Here is a 20613-nt window from a genome sequence, read left to right on the forward strand (position 1 = left end):
TACATTCATAATATCTAAAACATTAGACTGAGCATGTCCAAAGAAACACAATGATTATAACAGTGGTTACTTTATCTCCATACACAACTTACACCAAGGAATCAATATAACATTTATTTCTTAACCTCTCTGTGTTTAGAAATACTCCTTCCCAGGGTTTCAAATTTACCCACTAAAAAAGGAGGAACAGAATGACCATCTCAGCGAGTGAGAGGGCACTGATTCAGAATTTGGGTCAGGGACTCTAGACTGGCCTGAGGGAATCTGAGTTTGTCTTCCAGAATGGTCTGCCCAGAGCCAGTTTATTTGGTTGAGCCTCCTTCTTCTAGGAAGGGACTTTATTATATATATTGATTTCAGAGAGGAAGAGAGAAGGAGAGAGATATAGAAACATCAATGATGAGAGAGAATCATTGACCGGCTGCCTCCTGCACGCCCCTCACTGGGGAGCAAGCCTGCAACCGAGGAACCAGATATTGAACTGTGACATCCTGGTTTATAGGTTAACACTCAACCACTGAGCCATGCTTTTTCTTTTATGTAGCTCTTGTTGTGTCTACCTTATTTTTAAAAAATAAAATATCTTAAAGAACTTTTATCATCTCTTTCACAATTTCTTATTTGATTAAAATGGATGAAATCTATCAACTCCCTACCCAGATTACAATAACCCTCTGATTTAATCCCCACTCTCTTAAGAATTTACTTCCTTATTATTTTTTTTTTAAATGTATTTTATTGATTTTGTACAGAGAGGAAGGGAGAGAGATAGAGAGCTAGAAACATCGATGAGAGAGAGTCATCGATCAGCTGCCTCTTGCACACCCCCTACTGGGGATATGCCCGCAACCAAGGTACATGCCCTTGACCGGAATCTAACCCGGGTCCCTTCAGTCCCCAAGCCAACGCTCTATCCATTGAGCCAAACCGGTCTCGGCTACTTCCTTATTTTTCTTAAAGGAACATTCTATAGATATTTAATAACAACGACCACCATACATCCCAAATCTTCTGTTCCCTGAAGTAGCCCAGTAGAAATTTGCTGCTATACATAATTGCTGGCATGAATGTTTCATTGTCCTAAGGTATGTTTCGGAAGAAACAATAGGCTAAGAACAACTCACCATCCCACCCATCACCATTAAAACATCCTAGAAATGCTCACATATCAGCATATTTTTTGAACTTGAAAAATAACTTTTAAAAACCCTTTTAAAGATCATTTTTCAGACAACTCTTCAGTTTGGAAATTATGGTCACCATATCACTATTTTCTGTAATCTGGACTCTCTGGTAATTAAAATGTTCATATTAGCCATGCTGGAAGAATCCTCTCCCTCCAAATTTTAGAAAAATTGCATATTAATTACATGAATTTTAGAATTTAAATGGCACTTTGGAGATAAAATGGTTATCTGGTGAAGCTCTAACTTTACTGAAGTCCTATCCTAACTGACTCTAGTTTCTTTATCATTAAGTTGAAGAGCTTAAACTCCTTGATAGCCAAGTCCATTCTGACTCTCAGGCTGTAAACCCTTATTGGCTAGATCACAGGCTTCCTGGTGCCCATCATTGCTCCCTCTGCCCCCAATATATTTTTCTTTATTTTAGGGAGGAAGGGAGAGGGACAGATAGATAGAAACATCAATGATGAGAGAGAATCATTGATCGGCTGCCTCCTGCACGTCCCACCGTGGGAATAGAGCCCGTAACCTGGGCATATATCCTGACTAGGAATTGAACCGTAACCTACTGGTTCATAGGTTGACGCTCAACCACTGAGCCATGCTGGCCAGGCCATCGCTGCTTCTTACCATTTCTCAGCATACCTTCAATGAACCTGAATCACTAGCTCATCCGAGACAGAAATGCTGGGAGAAGGTCTGATGTGTGTGACCTTTTCCTCCTTCCTCAGGCAGGAGAGCTATCTGTCAAGCTGGACCCCTACATCAGGACTAAGAGGAGAGACTGGGATGGAGACTCAGCAGAAACACAAATCTGGCCCTTGATTAAGCATGTGGAAGTGACTCTTCCCAAATCAGAGCTGATTCCAGAAGGGGTTGTGCTGGTGGACATTCCAGGCACAGGTGACTTCAACAGCAAGAGGGATGAGATGTGGAAAAAGGTGATTCTCCTTCCTATGACTTTGTTCCCTTTCCCCTCAATTCCTCCGCCCTCTCAAAAGCAACAAAGAAGTCTCTGCTTTCAGCTTAATGGGTCGTATGAGTTCACTGGAGTCAAATTCTTCTACTTTCCATATTCTAAGCCTCAGGGCAAAAGTAGGGTATGGGTGGCCAGAGAAACCAGAGAGTTAGGAATCACGAGGCAGGCCTGGTAGCTGGACCAAGAATGTGTAGAAAAGAAGGGTCAGCAGGAGAGTGGACTAAGAATAAACAGAGGAAACAAGGCAGATGGGGAGAGGAAGGCCAAGAGTTGGGTATAAAGCTGAGAAGCCGACAGCCAGGCACCAAGGAATCAGGAGGCTGCTACTGTGTTTGGGTGTTAGGAACAGAAACTCAAGAAAGCAATCCCATGTGAAGTTCAGTTCATCAAAGGATCTCATGAGACCCAACCCGGCCTCAGGGCCACCTCTCAGGCTGGAAGCAGCTATTTTTGTCTCATCCTCTGCTCAGTCTCATGACTGTCTCTCTTTGTGCACCTCTGTAGAGGCCTGCTTCCCTCTACGTAGCCATTGAGATCCACGTTGTGGAAAATGACCACCCTAGACATTATGAAGTCCAAGTGCCCATGACTGTCTGACTATATAATCTTTGTGTTTTTTAGTTCAAATTCCCAGAAGAAAAATATGATTGATTCCTGCCCAGAAAATAGATTAGCTCTCTTTGGATTAAATATTCAGCCCTATTGCAATCAGCTGTGGCTGATGGTGGGGTTGAAAGGAAAGTCCACCTGTTCAACCAAAATTTTAGATGGGGGTTCAATTCCCAACAAATAGGGCATGAGCTCACCAGGAACCCCCAGGTGTGACTACAGGCAGAGTTAAATATTGGAGTCATTTGACCTGCACCCGGAGGCTGAATTTTTAAGAATTTATCTCATTGTTCATTTGCTTTTCATTCATCAAACATATATAACAATATACTAAGCACTGAGGATGCAAAGATTACAGATAAAAATAATAACAGCACACACTTAACTTAGCATTTACTTTATGCTGGGTATTATTCTCAGTGAAGTAAGCTGCCCATTATAACATTGGGGAACTTAACCCAGCCAAGAAGACAGTGAATGAAAAGAGGCAGAGATGACCTTTAATGTTAAGAAACGTGTGTGTGTGTGTGTGTGTGTGTGTGTGTGTGTGTGTGATGTGTAAGATCCTGCCTTCTGGAAGGATAGACACCCTATTGTTAGCAGCACTTTTTGTGTTTAGCACCACTCTTAACTACCTACACCTCCATGTTGTTTGTATATTTTATATGAACATGTATTATCTTTACACTAAAAGATGGAAAGCAAACTAAGACAACATTGAATGAGAAGTAGAGCCTTCCCACAAAGGGCTTAGAGCCTAACAGGAGAGACAAAACATACAGATGACTAAATACAAGGCAGATGGTGATGTACTAGAGGGACAAGGTGCTGTGAACACTCCAAAGTAGAAATGACCTCCAACAGGAACTCTCATTTCTTCAACAAACACCTACAGAACATCTATTCAATTTCGTGGTAGATTCCAGGTGGACAGAGACAAAGTCTTTGTCCTTGGGAGTCTCCTAGTCCAGAAGGGAACAACTCGGTCATACTAATGAACAAACCATATTACTGAGAAATGAGAGCACAAGGTGATCATTTCATTTTGGAGGTGGTGAGGATTCAGAGAGGACACAGAAGCTCAGCCTCCACCGGGCAGAGAAGGCGGTTGAAAACGGGACCATTGAGCACTGGCTCAGTGGGCCGAGGGAGCTGGGTGTTGGGAGAAGGATGAGTCTTCCTGGGTGGCTGGAGGGAGAAGGGGGTGTGGGTGTAGAGAGAGGTGCAGAGACAAGCCTGGAGATGTTGGGGTGGGCTTTAATACCATGCTTCCTGGGGACGCTCAAAGGACAAGAGGGACCGGGCTGTGTGATAGAGCAAAAAAGGGCATCTTTAGGCAGAAAGCGCTCAGGAGCACAGGGTCAGAAGAGAGGGGCCACAGGACCGGAGCTGGATGTGGACTGGGAGGAAGGGACTGTATCAGTGAGTCACCATCAGTGCCGAAGCTGTGTGACTGTGGACCAGGGGAGCCTTGTGACTGGTTTCCAATCAAGATCAGGATGACAGGGTCAGGATGACAGCTTCCAGCTCAGCAGCCTATGGCCTGATTTTACGGGGGAGAAATGAAGGCTCAGAGAGGGGAAGTCATTTGCCTAAGACCACACAGCTATCGAGTGGCAGATTTTGAACCAGAGGGCAGGTTCCTACCTTCCCAGCATAGGCTTTATCCATCATTCCCTCAGGATGTCACCTCACAGTTCTTTAGGATGAAGGCAGTCGCCTTCTCCTTGACCCTTCGGCTCAGGCCCGGCCAAGAGAGCCTTGTTTCCGCAGGGTCTCAGCTCTTGGAGAGGAATTGCCAGCCTTGGTTAGTTCCCGGCCAGGCCCAGGGAGCGACAGCCTAGGGGAGGCAGCCAGCTTCTCTCGCTGGATGGAGCCGTGGTTGCCGCCAGTTCAGATACACTGGGCAGCTTATCAAAGGCCACTCAGAATCGAGGAGCCAGCAGATCTGGCTCAGAACACCCGCTCTGAGGAGGTCGGGCTGAAGCGAAGGAATGGTTCCCAGCGTGCTCTGCTTGGCCTTGGCTCCCCTGCATTCTTGTGGTTTTTACGATCTCCTCTCACAAGCAGTTACTAAAGACTTCCTTCTTTCCAGGAAGAACAGAGCCAACACCCCTGCCCCATCTCTCCAGCTGCCAGCTTGGCCTTCCCTGAACACAAACAATTGTGAATCCAGACCTCCCTGTTCTGACACCTACAAGTCCTGAGACCTTAGATGTGTCACCTGACCTCTCTGAGGCCCATTCTCAACTACAGGAGGGAGGGAGATGGGGTAGCAGAGGTGCCATCTTACCCACTCCTAAGTCTAGTCACTCCTGTCTTAGAGACAAGCTTTTTTTTCTCTCTTTTTTTTAAAATATATTTTATTGATTTTTTTTTTTTTTACAGAGAGGAAGAGAGAGGGATAGAGAGTTAGAAACATCAATGAGAGAGAATCATCGATCAGCTGTCTCTTGCACACCCCCTACTGGGGATGTGCCCACAACCAAGGTATATGCCCTTGACCAGAATCGAACCCGCGACCTTTCAGTCCACAGGCCGACGCTCTATTCACTGAGCCAAACCAGTTTCAGCAGAGACAAGCTTTTTGGTGTCCTCTTCAATGCTAACTTGATCAAATCCTGGCAGGTAGGGGCATTGTGGAGGGCCTGAAATTTAACCACTGCTACCTTTATGGTTGCAGTCCTCTTCTCATGTTAATAAACATTTGTTAAGTGCCTGTAGTTTACCAGGACCACGGGGAAAATTGTTGACCTTTAACAAACAGCCAGCCAGATACTTTCCCACAAAATGGGTTGATTCAGGCACAATAAAGAATTGCAATCAGGGACCTTCAGTCTAATGGTGAACAACACAGAAATCCAGAGAAACAAAGGAGAAGGATGCTCTTTTATGGTCTTGGGAGGAGCTGTAGTAAAAGAACAGTCCATTAGAGTAAATTGAGAGGTCAGAGTGTAGTGACCTTTTATTGGTTGAGTTACTGCAGTGTCTCCCATTGGCTGGGCTGTTACTGGGCAAGGAGGCAGAAAGGTGGTGTCACTTCCTGTTGGAGATGCAGGGCATGTCATTTCCTGTGGAAGTCAGTAGTGTGTGCTGAATGATGAGTGTCAGAGTTTCTCTCTTCTGCCCTACGGACTCTATTTTGAATGAGTTTTTATTATTTTGTTATTAATGTTCACAATATAAAGGTGAAAATGGACCTGCCCTTGAAGAGTTTGCATCCTGATATTCTAGGATCTTTCACAACCTGCCTGAACAGCCTGAAGCCTTCCTGAACTTGATTATAATTTGGGAAGAGGGAGGGAGCATTCCCCCCACCCCCAACATAGATGTGAGTTCATCCACACAGGGAGGAGATTCAGACCCATGGGTGTCCTTACGCTGGCCCTTTGCCTCTCAGGCCTATTGTCTTCTCTACAAATAGTAAAGTTTGTCTTATTATAGAGATTGATGATTTTGAAACAATAGTCCATGAAACCAAGAGATTCTTCAACAGAGGTTGGGGGTTCTGAGCTGTTTGGGGTTCCAAACCTTTCATCCCCAACTAGAATTCTTTTTTAAATATATTTTTATTAATTTCAGGGAAGAAGGAAGAGGGAGAGATAGAAACATCAGTGATGACAGAGAATCATTGATTGGCCGCCTCTTGCAAACCCCCTACTGGGCATGTGCCCTTGACTGGAATCGAACCTGGGACCCTTCAGTCTGCAGACTGAACTCTATCCACTGAATCAAACCAGCTAGAACCCCAATTGGAATTCTTTGTAAGATTTCATTTGAAAAAGGCTCCATTGCTAAAATACAAGTTTGAAACCCACAAATCTAGATCAAGTTTTCTTAGCCTCGGCACTATTAACCTTTTAGGCAGAACATTATCTGTTGTAGGGACTGAGCTGGGCATTGTAGGATGTTTAACAGCATCTCTGACCTTCACCCTCCAGTGCCCCCCCGCCATGTCATAACAATTGAAAAGGTATCCAGACATTGCCAAATGTCCCCTGGGGTACAAAATCATCACTGGTTAAGAACTACTGGTATAAAGCAAAATAATGACTTAATTAGCAAGTCATAAACTTGTCATATCTTTATGTGCAAAGAGCTGTTCTGAAGAACCTCAAATAAACTTCATTGCTGAGTTGGGCCAGCTTTTCATTTTTAGGGAGAGAGAAGACAAGAGAAGCAATACATAAGAGAAATGTCAAGGCAACACAAAATTACTCGTCACATGAAAGTTGCTTATTGATAATAGCAATATTTGTGCTATTAATCATAAGCTGTAATTTTGTGTTCATTGATAATTTGCAACTTGAAATTGTATAGTTCCTGGCTCCCTGCTAATACATGCTGAATATTCAGGGATAGTCAAACAACAAAAGGGTGATAGTATAAGGGTAGATTCATGACCAGAACTAGTTCTGGAAAAACAATAATTTCCCCTAGAGGACAACCAAGGCAAAGCAAGCCAGTGAAGAATCCAGTAATTGAGATCTGACTTCTTGAATTCCATCAATCACTAATGCTACAAACATCTCGGAAACCTCTGCTGTGGCCACACACTGTGCTTGAGGTGGTGTGGATTCCAAGCTGAATGGTACAGCCCTTTCCCATCACAATCTGGATGGAGGAAGGTGCAGAGAGCCAATCCTGTACAACAACTCTGCCCGAGAGGTACTGTGGCAGGGAAGTCCGGATGCTGTAGGATGCAGAGGGAGGTGGCCAACCCATCCTTAGGTGGCCCTTAGCAGATTCTCAAAGGACAAATGGAGGTTAAAAAAAAATAGGTTGTGGCAAGTACAAAAGCCCTGAGAGATGACAAAATTATATCTGAGAAACTGAAGGAAGCTCAACACTGCTGGAGCATGGAGTGTGGTGGAGTGTGGGGAGACTTGGGATAGAGAAAGGGAAAGACAGAGGCAGAGCAGGGAGGACATAAGTGATACATGAAGGAATCATGTCCTCTACAACCGTTACACTGTTCTGAAACATATTGTGGTCATGTTTCACAGACCATTGATAAGTGCTCAGTGATCTGGGTGATCAGTGACATTGAAAGGGTGTCTGGAGGGAGAGCCCATGAAGACCTTCTGAATGAGAGCATCAAAGCCTGCCAACGGGGTTTCTGCAGGGACGTTGCCCTGGTGGTCACCAAGACCGACAAACTCCACCTGCCGGAATATCTAAGGTACCATGTTGGACTTGCAGGGAGGTGGGCTTTCCTCCATGGGTCCTGACTACAGTGAGGACGGAGCTTTGACTTTAGGATGTGGTGGCATTGTGTACTCAGGGAAGTGACTGTTGGGGATGCAAGAGAAGTCTAGGGGACTTGCTGGGATGGCAGGGCCCTTGAGTGGACTGGCTCAGCGATCTGAACCACTGTGGCCCCTCAGAATAACTGCTAAACACCCAACAGGCTATTCTCTCCATAGTTCCAGGGGTGCTGCTCATGAGTGTGATGTGATGGTCCAGCCTGGGCCCCAGATATGGAATCCATACTACCCCAAGCTAGTAGGCACTTTCTAGAATATTTCTGGCACAGTGCAGCATTGAAGTATCAGATTCTGTTTTCAGATCTGTCTACTCCTGAGATTTTAAACCCATTTGGAACAAAGTTCTCAAAGTTTTAGAACTTTGGCCAAAAGTAAAAGCATTCTTATATATTATATTCTAACAACAACAGCAAAGGGAACAATGAAAGATAAGCATTTTAGAGTTTAGTAGATGCTGATTTATGTTGATTTCCATGTAGATCACTGCCTCCTCCTCCCCACCCCCCACCACACACACACATACACACACACACACACACACACACACACACACACCTAGAGAGACAATAACTTATCTTCCACACTGGGAGTATTATTAGCTATTACAAAGGATCAGCAGGTATAAAGTGGTGCTGGGTACATGGACATACGGTCCAGTGATATAATTTTGTTGATTGTTAGAGTTTCTCTGCTCTAACAAAAAGCTTCTTTACCTGTCACCTCCTCCATTTCACCCACGCCCTCTGTAACTTGAGTCTGGTGTCCCCAGGAATTTATTAAACATAGAAAACTTCCTCAGTGAAGAAATGGGTTAAGGCTTCTCCCCCTAGCTTCTTGCTCTCATGGTCTAGGTTAGAATTTCAGTTTCATTTTCCTTCCCCACTCCCCACAGATTTCATCCATCCCTACCCCTTCCATAAAATAATATCTAAAGCTATCCCTTGCCAATGCCAACTCTAAAACTAAACCTAAATCAATTTAATTTATTAAATGTTTAATGAACACAATGGTAGGGGCTGCCAATTCAGAGATGCATATTGCCTTGTCACCAAGGTCACTGTCCTAAAAGAGGGTTAAAGTTTAGAGGAGAAGGATAAGCAAAGTACTATGGGAAGAGAGAGAGATGCAGAAAATTCCACCGATGACAAAGCATCCTATATAATAAAAGGCTAATATGTAAATTGACTGAACAGCAGCAGTCACTTTGATGTGAACTGACCACCAGGGAGCAGACACTCAGTGCAGGAGCTGCCCCCTGGTGGTCAGTGTACTCCCAAAGGGGGAATGCTGCTCAAACAGAAGCCAAGTCGGGCTCATGGCTGTTGAGCACAGCGATGGTGGTAGGAGCCTCTCTTGCCTCCATGGCAGTGCTAAGGATGTCCAACTGATGGCTTAGACCCGCTCCCACTTAGGACTCCTGGACTGTGAGAGGGCACAGGCTGGGCTAAGGGACCCCCCCCCCCCAAGTGCACAAATTTTGTGCACCAGGCCTCTAATTGAGAAATAAATACACTCTTTTTTTTTAATGGACACTGGTGGTGGATCAGAAGAGAGAGCACTTGGGCTGAAGAAAGAGCTTAGGCAAAGACATAGAGTCATGATAATATCTGCTGCTTTGGGGGGAAATCAAAAGGCTGTCGTGACACATAATGAGTTCAGTAATGGTTACAATTTTCTAATTTTATTTCAGGGAAAGGAAAGTGGGAAATGTAAGTATGGACTAGTTACTTTTATTTTTAATTCTTAAAGCTCTACTAAGATATAATTGATATACCCCAAAGTTGCACACATTTAATGTAAACATCTTGGACATATGCATGGACTAGTTATTTTTAAATAATACTTTTAGTGATTAATATTATATAATTTAAATACATGCACATTTGTCTGGGCCAAATGAAGATCTGTTAATAAAACATACATCTTGCACTTCATCGCTTTGATAATTGTGTATTCTTTGCCATGCTTTTATTTCCCTTCACAATCCAGCAAGCTATTCAAAATCAGCGAGAGGCTGTTTTAGAAAGAAATGAAACGATAAAACTACAAAGGAATAGAATTCTCAAGGAAAAACTAAAGGTGAGTTCATGGATTTTCCTATGTATTTTTCTGCTTTTCAGCCACTCAGATTTTGGGAAACAAATGTCTATTTGGTCTTGGGCGGTAGCAAGGACAAAAGTTTTGGAGTAGACCATTTGGACTTAACTTAGTTCTATTAATTAATAACTTTGTGACCTCAGGCAAATTACTACACCTCTCTGAACCTCCATTTTTCTCATTTGGAAAATGGGAAATAACAATACCTACCTCTTATGATTGTTGGGAGCATTGAATGAGCATACGGTCTGCTGAGAAATACGTGCAAGTGAAATTAGGGGTCACCATACAGTTCAACATGTGCTTGGCTAGAACAACGCATGGGATGGTGTGGGAATACAGAAGGAGAATGCTCGAATCACATTGGCAATCAGGGAGGTGGTGTTGGGTAGAGGTTCAGGGAAAACTCTCAGTTTCTTGAGCAGAATTTTAAAGAACCAGTATCTTAGTAATGGGAAGAAGTAGGAGAAAGAGCGTTTGAGATGGAGGAGAAAACATGATTGAAAAGCCTGTTCTGTATGGTGAACTCAATGTAAGTAGTTTTAAAGAGCTCGGCAAGGTGTTATGCATGGATTTTTGGGGATAAGGCCTGAGCTGTATCTTTCAGTCTTGTGTAATTGTATGTGGGACTCTCAGTGTTTTCTTATTTTTATTGTCTGTCACTGAAATAAATACTAGTACACACATAAAACTCCTTATTATCAAATTTTATACAGCTATAAAACTGAAACCAATTTTCAGGTAAAATATAAACAAAACAACAATATCTGAGTTAGTATAATGTGATAGATGATATGGTTTCGCTGAAATGAAATCTTCAGTGCTGCGTTTAATAGTAAAAACATATGGCCTTATGTCCATTTTGATATTTAACTGCTTTCTGTATTTTGACTTCAATTATATCCATGCAGAAAATGTCTGAAGCACAATGTGGAATTGAAAATTTCAAAGCTTTTGTTTCTAATTCAGAATAATCAGACCTGGTACTTAAGCCAATGTCTTCTCCCAAGTCATTCTTGAATGCTGGTTTTAACGAGGCAATAATTCAGTAAAGCTGTTGTTATTCCCTTTAATCGTTTTTGTGATATTAAAAAATATGCGCTTTATGAGTACCTAATTGTATTGTTTCTGGACATAGAAACATAAAATGCTTCAACACACAATTCAAAACTATATTAATTGCTCACGAATGTGGCAAATTGGAGTGTATGCGAAATAGGGTGTGGTCAACAATACATCAGCCTGTGGGTGACTATGGTTCTGACAATTACACTATAAGTTCTTTTGAGATCTGAATACCTACCCCACTTTTGGCTAGGTGATGCCATCATTCTCCAATCACTTTATTTTCGTTTGAATTGTTGTAAATTACCTGTACTTCATGCTTTCGTTGGGAGCAAATTTAATTTTAATTATAGAAAATATGAGACAGAGGTTAACCATAGAGTAGTCATTCATCTAGATGTCCAAGCTTATTTTTATTATAAAAAATAAGAAAAATATTGTAAGAACCATTACAGACCCTGGAAACTACACTTTTGGACAACAGTTTGGAAATACAGTTGTCCTTGAACATGTGGGTGTTAGGGGTACTGACCTCCTGTACAGTCAAATAATATGTTTATAACCACAGTCAGCCCTCTGCATACACAGATTCCTAAAGTGAGGAGACCCTTAAAAAATGTGGGTTTGAATTGAGGTCATTTGAAAAAAAATCCAAGTATAAGTAGGCCTGCAAAGTTCAAACCCATGTTCTTCAAGGTTCAACTGTACTATGCATTGAAGAGAGACTGTTTTCTCAGCAGTATGGTGAATGGAAGGGTGAGGAGAGGGCTGTCTGAAGATTGGATATAGACAGACCACTTGTGAGGGTTAGTTGAGAGTCATAAATAGGCAGTCACTACAGGAATAGAGGAGATCATTCAAGAGATATTAGGGAGGTCAATCCACAGGTGTTTGGCCAGTGAGAAAGGGCTGGATTTTGACTTTCTCGGGCATGCTATTTGAACTGGTTATTGTACAGCATTTTACTTTTGCTTTAGCACATCTGTAAAGAAACTTACTCTTCTCCTGGGTGTCTCTCCTTTACTGTCACAAAACTACTACCCAAGTGTACAGGCTCCTGCAAGCCTACCCCACATCTCTAGTGCAACCTTGACAACATCTTGCCAGAGATGTGGAATCTCCTCTCTGTCAGGAGACAACTTACTCAGCTCTTTATCTTTGCATCAAAAAGATTGACAACTCTCTGCGTTTTCTACCACCCCCAGATAACCATATACACACTCATTATAGTTTTTCTTTTTTGGGTGAGATGAACGAAATATGACGGAACAATATTTATGCACAATTCTAGTATGATCTCTCTGTGATGATGTTTTTCTCATCATATTTTTTTCACCTGCTTCTTAATTTCTTGACATTTAAGAAATTTTCTTACGCATTACTTCATACTTAAATGTGTATGATAACTCGCTAACCGCCCAGCTCAGAAACTTGCACTTTTATAGAACTTTTCCAAGTTTTGGATTGTGCTGATAAATATTTAATAGTCAGCTCTATTTAAAAAAAAAAAAAAAAAAAAGGGTGTGTGTGTGTGTGTGTGTGTGTGTATGGATGACTTGTAATGTTTGCCAATTCCCATGGTGTAAATACTTCCACCGTTGCTAGTTTTAACCTACCAGTATGATGCCATTGAAGGCAGAGTTGGGGAGAGCTGTGTATGTCCAGTTGGCTCTTAGAGCTGGTACAAGTTGCCTCCAGCACATCACTGCCTTTTCCAGAGTTGTGCTTCTTTTTCCAAAAAGAATCCTGGTACTTTCCCCACTCTGAGCATTTAAATATACTTTTGAATTATTTTATCTCTGCATTTCCTTTTAGAATTACCATTTTAGCTCCCAAGAGAATAGTTTCTGTGCAGCAATTTCTAAACAACTTCTGACCTTGGGAGGTGCAGACAGATAGGGACAGCTGACATTCAGAATGTTGCCTATTCCTTATGGGGGTTCTCATAGAACCGAAGTGAATGGGCTGAAATCTGCCGAAGGCTCTTATGAGGCCTGCCTTGTTTCCTTTGCCAGGAGTGAGTTATTCTGTCCCTTCTGTGCCTCTCTCACTTCAGAGAAAATTGCCAGCTGACTCCAAGGTTCTGGAAGCTTCCAATCTGGTGTACACAGTCAGCGCCCAGGAGTACTGGTGGCAGGCTCTCCTCACTGAAGAGGAAACTGGTAATTAAAAACAAAAAACCCCAAACAAAACTCAATCACTAAAATTCTCAAGGTTAACTTTGGTGCTCTGAAGGTCCCACTCTAAAACTGTTGGTGCCATACTCCCGGTTTGCCAGCTTCTGTACCTATTAGCGAATATGTTTGTTTGTTTTCCCTGCATTGTGGTGGTGCCTTGAGACCACAATTCCTCTCTCCCCCAAATCTTACCCCCAGTTGGTAAAGGTCAGTGATCCGGTTAGTATTTGGCTTGAGATTTTTAACGAGCCCACCTATGGGTTTTAGAACATTGCCTGAGTATCTATTGCAGTGTTTTTCAACCTTTTTTGGGCAAAGGCACACTTGTTTCATGAAAAAAATCACGAGGCACACCACCATTAGAAAATGTTAAAAAATTTAACTCTGTGCCTATATTGACTATATATAAAGTAATTCTCTTGAATAGAAATCAAATAAACACAAAGAAAGTATTTTATAATTACTTTATTATGAAATATTAAGTAAACAAAATAGTGAAAAATTATAAAATTCTTGTCTTGTCTGCACCTACGGCACACCAGGCAACATCTAGCGGCACACTAGTGTGCCGCGGAACAGCGGTTGAAAAACGCTGATCTATTGGATGCTTCATCTGTGGGCGGGAAAAGTAGAAGACATGGCCCCTTTCTCCATACAGCTTAAAATCTAGGAGCTACCACGCCTAGATTTTGCAAAAATCAAACTGAGAACAAGACTTAGTTCAGTAATTCTATGAGTACAGTAAAAGTTCAGTAGTTCTGGAGATCTGTGTGACTGGAATTCTCAGTAAAAGTGCTGAGGAGGCAGGATCTGAGCTAGACACTGATCTGAGCTTAAAATGTACGTGCCTCTCACTAGGCATGGATGAGTTAAGGAGCAGAAGGTGTTACATGTTCCCAGAAATTGGGGAAATGGTTAAACAAGGATATAAAAGACATAACCAGCCGGGCACATACAAGAAGTAGTAGAGGAAAATGTCCACTTAAAGGAACAATGGAGAAAATAGGAGTGACATCTGTCATTTTCTGACTAACAAAGGGTTAAGGCTAAGATACGTTTCCAGTCTGGAATCCCAGCCATCAGAAGGTCTTAGCCCTTTCTTCAGCAGGCATAAACTATTTTGATATTAAAGTTATGTGTTATAGACAGAAAAATCTAGGGGGACTGAAGAGCTGAGACTCTAACACAGGGGTCCTCAAACTTTTTAAAGTGGGGGCCAGATCACGGTCCCTCAGAGAGCTGGAGGGCCGGACTATATGAACTACTAATTCCTACTGTAACACCTCGGCTGCGCTCACTGCCCAAAAAACCTGGCGGGCCGGATCAGACTCCTCTGCGGGCCGCATGTGGCCCGCGGGCCGTAGTTTGAAGACCCCTGCCAGGTGAGCACTTTGGTTTCATTATTCAGGTAAGTACTCATCCCGAGGGAAGTGGCGATTTTTGTAAGCCAACTTACACTTTTCTACATAGTTTGCTTCATTCTGCTACAAAAAAAAAAACACAACAAAAAACGATAGTCATCATTGCTGACTTACCATCATTATTGCTAACCCTAGAAGGTCCTCAGAAAGGCTGGGTTAGTGGGCTCCGAGCCCACATAGGACCTCAACAGTGGTTAACGCAGACTGCCATCCAGATCTGTTCATTCTGAGGAATCCTAGTTACTGTGAACGCTGGCCTTACGAAATTGTTTGTGCTGCCTGTGAACCCCAGAAATCCCCAAGTTAAGAGAATATATCAGAAGACGGCTCTTGGAGAAAAAGAGGAGGATGGTGACCAAGTATGTTACCGAAGCCTTTGGCCTGCTGCTCCTCACAGACAGTTTCAACTGCCCGGAAAACCTGCCGGTATGGATACCACCTGTGCTCCCACCTTGGGCAGGACCTTTCCTTTTACAAAGTTAGGAAATTATGATTTTTTCCTTTTCATATCAAAGGAGGATACTAAGCTCAGAGAATCTAAAGAGGAGAAAAGGGTAATTAGAGGGTTAAAATGATAACATTTGAGTAAAAAAGAAAGAATATTTTTCCCTAGGACAAAAGATTAAGAGGAAAAAGTAAAAATAATCAGTGGCTACTTTTCCCCTTTCCTGAGACTTGCATAAGATGGAATGTGTTTAGCGATGGCAGGCATGATTTATTTACTTCTAGTGCAATACAGACAGTTCTTAGTTATCCTGCAGAGGCGTGGGTATGCACACAGTCCCCAAAGTTTGCATCTGTCCATGGATTCCCGTCAGGCCCTGGTGCTGTCAGACTCTCAAACTCGGGCAGCAAATGTGTGAGAGGAAGGAAAGCAAGAGAGACTTTCAGCAAAGAGTTCAGATATTAACCTTCGCAGTTAGAATGCAAACCTTCCCAATAACCAGTTGAAATTACTTTTTTCATAGTAATGAACAAATGTATCTCTTTGATGGGTGTTTTGTTTTTTAACCCTAAAATAAGAGGGATATGCTGCAAAAGTAGAGGTGTAAGAGAGCTAGGGAGAAAAATCTGTTGCTGGAATCAAGCACCAATTGCATTTCTTCTTTGGGAAGAACTGACAAAGACACAGGTTTGAACTACATGTGATTTTTTTTTTTTCAATAAATACATGTAGTGCTGTAAATGTATTTTCCTTATTATTTTATTAATAACATTTTATTTTTTCCTTGCTCAATTTATTATAAGACTAATTGACTATTTATGTTATCGGTAAGGCTTCGAGTCAACAATAGGCCATTAGTAGTTTAGTAGAGTCAAAAGCTGAATGCGGATTTATGACTCCTAACTCCCATATTGTTCAAGGGTCAACCGTATAAAGAAAAATTCTGACCCGCAGCCTGCAGCTGCCTGTTTAGGAAACCAACCCCTTATTGACAATGCACAGCTCAGGAAGCCAGCATGCTGTACATTAGATTTGTAGGAAGTCAGACGACCATCTCTTATAACAATCCAAGAAATGAAACAGTAGTGCTCGCTTCGGCAGCACATATACTAAAAGAAATGAAACAGTAACTTCTGTAACAATCCACTCCAAATGGCCAGACCTTAATGAATAAGGACAGCTTCTCTAATCTCTATCCATGCAGCCATATTAGGACTCCTAGAGAAGGCCAAATACTCTCTCTACTGAATCACATAGGATCCCTGCTCCGATGAGCCCACCCACAGCTGCCCTCGGCCTCCCATCAGGGCACAACTGAAGCCTTTCCACCACCTGCCTTTGCGTCTCTGCCAAACGCAAGTGACGGCAGCTAACTGCCTGGCTGTAGCAATCTCTGATAGGTAGGCTTCCTGTGTTCTCCTCTGGTTGGTGTTTATTTCCACATGTGCTTTCACCACCAGATTTATACAAGTTGTCTGCCTTGCTGATAGGCAGAGCAGGAAAGGGGCAGAGAAAGTGGACCAGTAGGGCTGGATGAGAGTTCAAGGTCCTGAGAAGGAGGGACGGTGAGCCTGGGATGGCCCTGGGAAGTGGCAAGAAGAGGCAGATACTGGAGACCTGACTTCAATGTGAAAAGTAAGCAATGCCGACTGCAGATGGTCTATGCAGTTTTGGTCGAATGTCCACATTTTTAAAATTCTATACATGAGTGAGCCATAGGGCGAGATTCACGGTCTTTTTTTTTTTTTTTTTTTTCCAATCACAGTTCTTATGCTTTGTTTTGGTCTCCTTCTGTGCAGAGGCGGGGGTGAGGGAGAGACTCTCCTGGAATCTGAGATTTTCCAATTTGACGTTTGTCCTCTGAAATACTGGGGAAAGGTTTAACCTTCTACCTTCCTGAAAAAGTTCTTCAGGGTGAAGGTTGCCTCCCCGCCCAGCAAAAGATTGCCTTTGGAAGTGCTGATGGAAAACCAATCAGACGTGGTGCTGTGTGTGGTTGGTTTATTTTACAAACACATGGTCGAGGCATTTTGCAATCAGACTCTCAGTGCCGGCCCCACATGCTCTTCTCTGCTGATGCGGAGGAGCGGTCCTTGTAGGGGCTCAGTCCCATCCTCACAACCAGACTTCAGGCCACAGAAAACACAGAGGAGGGGGTGGGTTGGCACTTCTGTGATAATCTTTTGGAGGGAGTTGCCAGCAGCTTTCTTCAAAATTCTTTGGCCTCAGATAACGGTCTGAGCTTTAATTTTTGAAGGAAAGTTGGAAGGCAAGAGTTTGTCAGTTCCTTTGAACTCTTAAAAATATCAAGCCTAAAAATATATGTGATTGATCATTTTTTAAGATTGTGCCTCAAAACAAAACAAAAATTAGAGTTTGGGTAGTTAGTGATTTTAAATAAACAGAGTTCTGCTCATTTTTTAAGAGTCAATAGGAAGTTGATTATGATATCTCAATGTCAAAGGAGTCCTGCATTTACTCAAAGTAGTTGCCAGCCACCCCCCCTCCCCCCCCCCTTTTTTTTTTTTACTGTTCTTTTATCTTCAGCCCTTCCCTTTCTTATCAATTCCCCTCCAACCTGTATTTGGTGAGAGTGAGACATTCTGAGAATCCTGCCCATAGATTTTCTTTTCATGACTTCGCTCTTATTTCATTTTGATCACCAGCCACAAATTCAAAAGAATCTAGAGGATACTAGAGAAAGAAAAAAAAAGTATGGCTTATAGAATTCTTACCAGTGAAACCACAAAAATCCCCAAGGCATGCCTAAAGCTAAATAGTGTCCTTAAACGATAAGGCTCATCAACTCTAAGGCTTCCAGAGTACAGGAGTTTGAGGCTGTTTCCAGGATCATTCGGCCCCATCTACTTACTTCAAAGGCGGTGCAATTGAGATGCAGAGAAGCTAAGTCATCTGTTAAGGTCACACATCGATTCAAGAGCTATTTCTTCCATCAAGTTTGGAATAGGATCTATAAGCCTACATTACCCATAGTTCTCAGTGCTACTCGTTCACTCTGTAAATGTTTCTAGACTGCATTCTCTGTGCCTTGCCTTGGAATACACAATCGTGACTAACGTAGTCTCTCCCTTCAGCGAGCTCCTAGTCCAGGGGAGGAGACATGGGGTGAGAGAGACATTGCACAGCAGGAGGAATGCTGTGGCGCAGGGATGTACAAAATGCAGGGAACGTGGGAAAGAGAGCCCCAACTCTGCCTGGGGGGAGTCAGGGAAGGCATCACATGGGAAGGGGCTGTTGAGCTTTGTCTGGAAGGATAAGACGGTGGGAACAGCATGTGCGAAGGCATGAGGTCACAAAAGTAAAGGCTTGTTTGGCTCTGAAGGGACTTAAGTGCCAAGTAAAGAGGGTGGCTTCTGCTTGCTGCACATCCCCCAAGGTTCTCACACAGGGAACAGACACTACCGTCCCCAGTTTGAACCCAAAGTCCAAGGCTGTCCCTGGTGGTCCCTCCCTTTCATTGTTTGAATAGATACTTTCCTCCCTGACTACACTGTACTCTCCTTTGAAGAAGGGACGGAGCCTTATTTTTGGTCCTGGAGCTTTGTTATTCGAAGTGTGGTCCAGGGCCCGGAAGATCTGCCTCCCCTGGGGGCTTTAGAAATGGAGACACCCAGGCCCCCAGACTTGAACAAATTCTCCTGGGGATTTGTTTGCACATTAAAGTTTGAAAAACACCAGCCTCAAAAGCTGCTCTGTGCAAAGTCAAAGCTCATTCAATGTTTGTTGATTCAGATGTCATTGGAAATTTTTGTTTTAGTAACAATTGGGTTTTTATTTGGATAGTCATTCCCCCACATAGCCTGATGGATTGTACATCTAGAGAAAATTGCAGGAGGGATATAGTTGTTCTATTCTCTGGTCCCTCAAAGCTTAAGGATGTTCATTTCTCTCTCTCTCTCCCTTCCTCTCTTTCTAAAAACCAATAAAAGCCTATCTTGGATGAGGATCTTAAATAATAATAATACATTTGCACTAACCAAAATTTCAGTAGTGGGCTTTGGGATCATTATTCAATGATATAAGTTTTAAGGGAATATCTTTCAAGTGAATGTCTGTGTATCATGATACAACTGGCATCATTCTATCTATCTATCTATCTATCTATCTATCTATCTATCTTATTAGTCTTCCCTTTTCACTTAATACTACAAGTGATAAGGAGAAGTCAACTGTGGGTGATTTGCTCAGCCAAATCTTGCTTGAAGGAAGCAAAGTTTGAGGAGAAAGTGGGGGTGGCCTTGAGGGTGGGGGTGGCCTCATGCTCCTTCTATGACCCTGTCCCTAGAACGAACACTTGCACATGAGTGGCCTGCGGAGATTTGTGGAAGAGAAAATACAGCTGCTGGAGAAGGCCATTGACCAGTGCTTTGCCCACATAGCCCAGCCTCTGCAAGAAGGGGTCAGAAATGCCAGGGCTTCCTATCGACGGATCCTCGGGGCATGTCTGGTGGTAAGTGACCCTTTCCGGGGAAAATCTGTGATGTTTGGTGAAGTCTGCCTGGTCCCCAAGGTCAGGAGTTGGTAGTCACCTGCAGAAAATGAATACTCAGATCTATAGGAATGAAAGGTATTGAAGAATACCTCTCTCATCACCTTCTTTCTCTGTGACTATCAACATACCCTAGGTGTTCCTATTTGATAGCAACTTTCCTTTGTGATTAGAAATTTGGGCAAATATTTATATGCTAACATTATGTAACATAGTAAAATAACCAAATGTCTAATAACAAGAGAGCAGTAAAATGAACTATGATATGTCTATAGGATTTATTGTGTGGTTATTAAAATGATATTTTCAAAGCATATACAATGAATTAAGGAAATGCTCATATTATAGCATTAATTGGAAAGGGAAGACTAGTAAGATAGATAGATAATAGATAAATAGATAGATAGATAGATAGATAGATAGATAGATAGAGATAGATATAGATAGATGGTTAGAATGATACCAGTTGTATCATGCTATACAGCCATTCATTTGAAAGATATTCCCTAAAAACAGTGGCTGGCAAACTCATTAGTCAAATGAGCAAAATATCAATGATTGAACTTTCTTTTGAGAGCCAAGTTTTTAAAATCTAAACTTCTTCTTACACCACTTCTTCAAAATAGACTCGCCCAGGCTGTGGTATTTTGTGGAAGAGCCACACTCAAGGGGCCAAAGAGCCGCATGTGGCTCACGAGCCACAGTTTGCTAACTATGGCCTTAAAACATATATCATTGAATAATGATCCCAAAGCCCACTACTGAAATTTTGGTTAGTGAAAATGTATTATTATTATTTAAGATCCTCATCCGAGACAGGCTTTTATTGATTTTTAGAAAGAGAGGAAGGTAGGGGAAA

General features: G+C 42.4%; 1 protein-coding gene across 3 annotated transcripts in view; it reads left to right on the forward strand.

Annotated features, from left to right (window-relative positions):
- NUGGC (nuclear GTPase, germinal center associated) overlaps positions 1 to 20613 on the forward strand; it is a 47621-nt gene that overhangs the window by 15284 nt on the left and 11724 nt on the right. For all 3 annotated transcript variants that reach the window (XM_084886388.1, XM_084886389.1, XM_084886390.1), the window contains 7 exons: positions 1916 to 2125; positions 7779 to 7954; positions 9730 to 9748; positions 10029 to 10118; positions 13258 to 13363; positions 15092 to 15225; positions 19551 to 19715. In XM_084886388.1, coding sequence (XP_084742514.1) covers positions 1916 to 2125; positions 7779 to 7954; positions 9730 to 9748; positions 10029 to 10118; positions 13258 to 13363; positions 15092 to 15225; positions 19551 to 19715 — 900 coding nt within the window. The remainder of the gene's footprint in view (positions 1 to 1915; positions 2126 to 7778; positions 7955 to 9729; positions 9749 to 10028; positions 10119 to 13257; positions 13364 to 15091; positions 15226 to 19550; positions 19716 to 20613) is intronic.

The sequence above is a fragment of the Pipistrellus hanaki genome (genome assembly GCF_964339955.1).
Source record: "Pipistrellus hanaki genome assembly, chromosome: 5".
In the NCBI taxonomy this organism is placed as follows: Eukaryota; Metazoa; Chordata; class Mammalia; order Chiroptera; family Vespertilionidae; genus Pipistrellus; species Pipistrellus hanaki.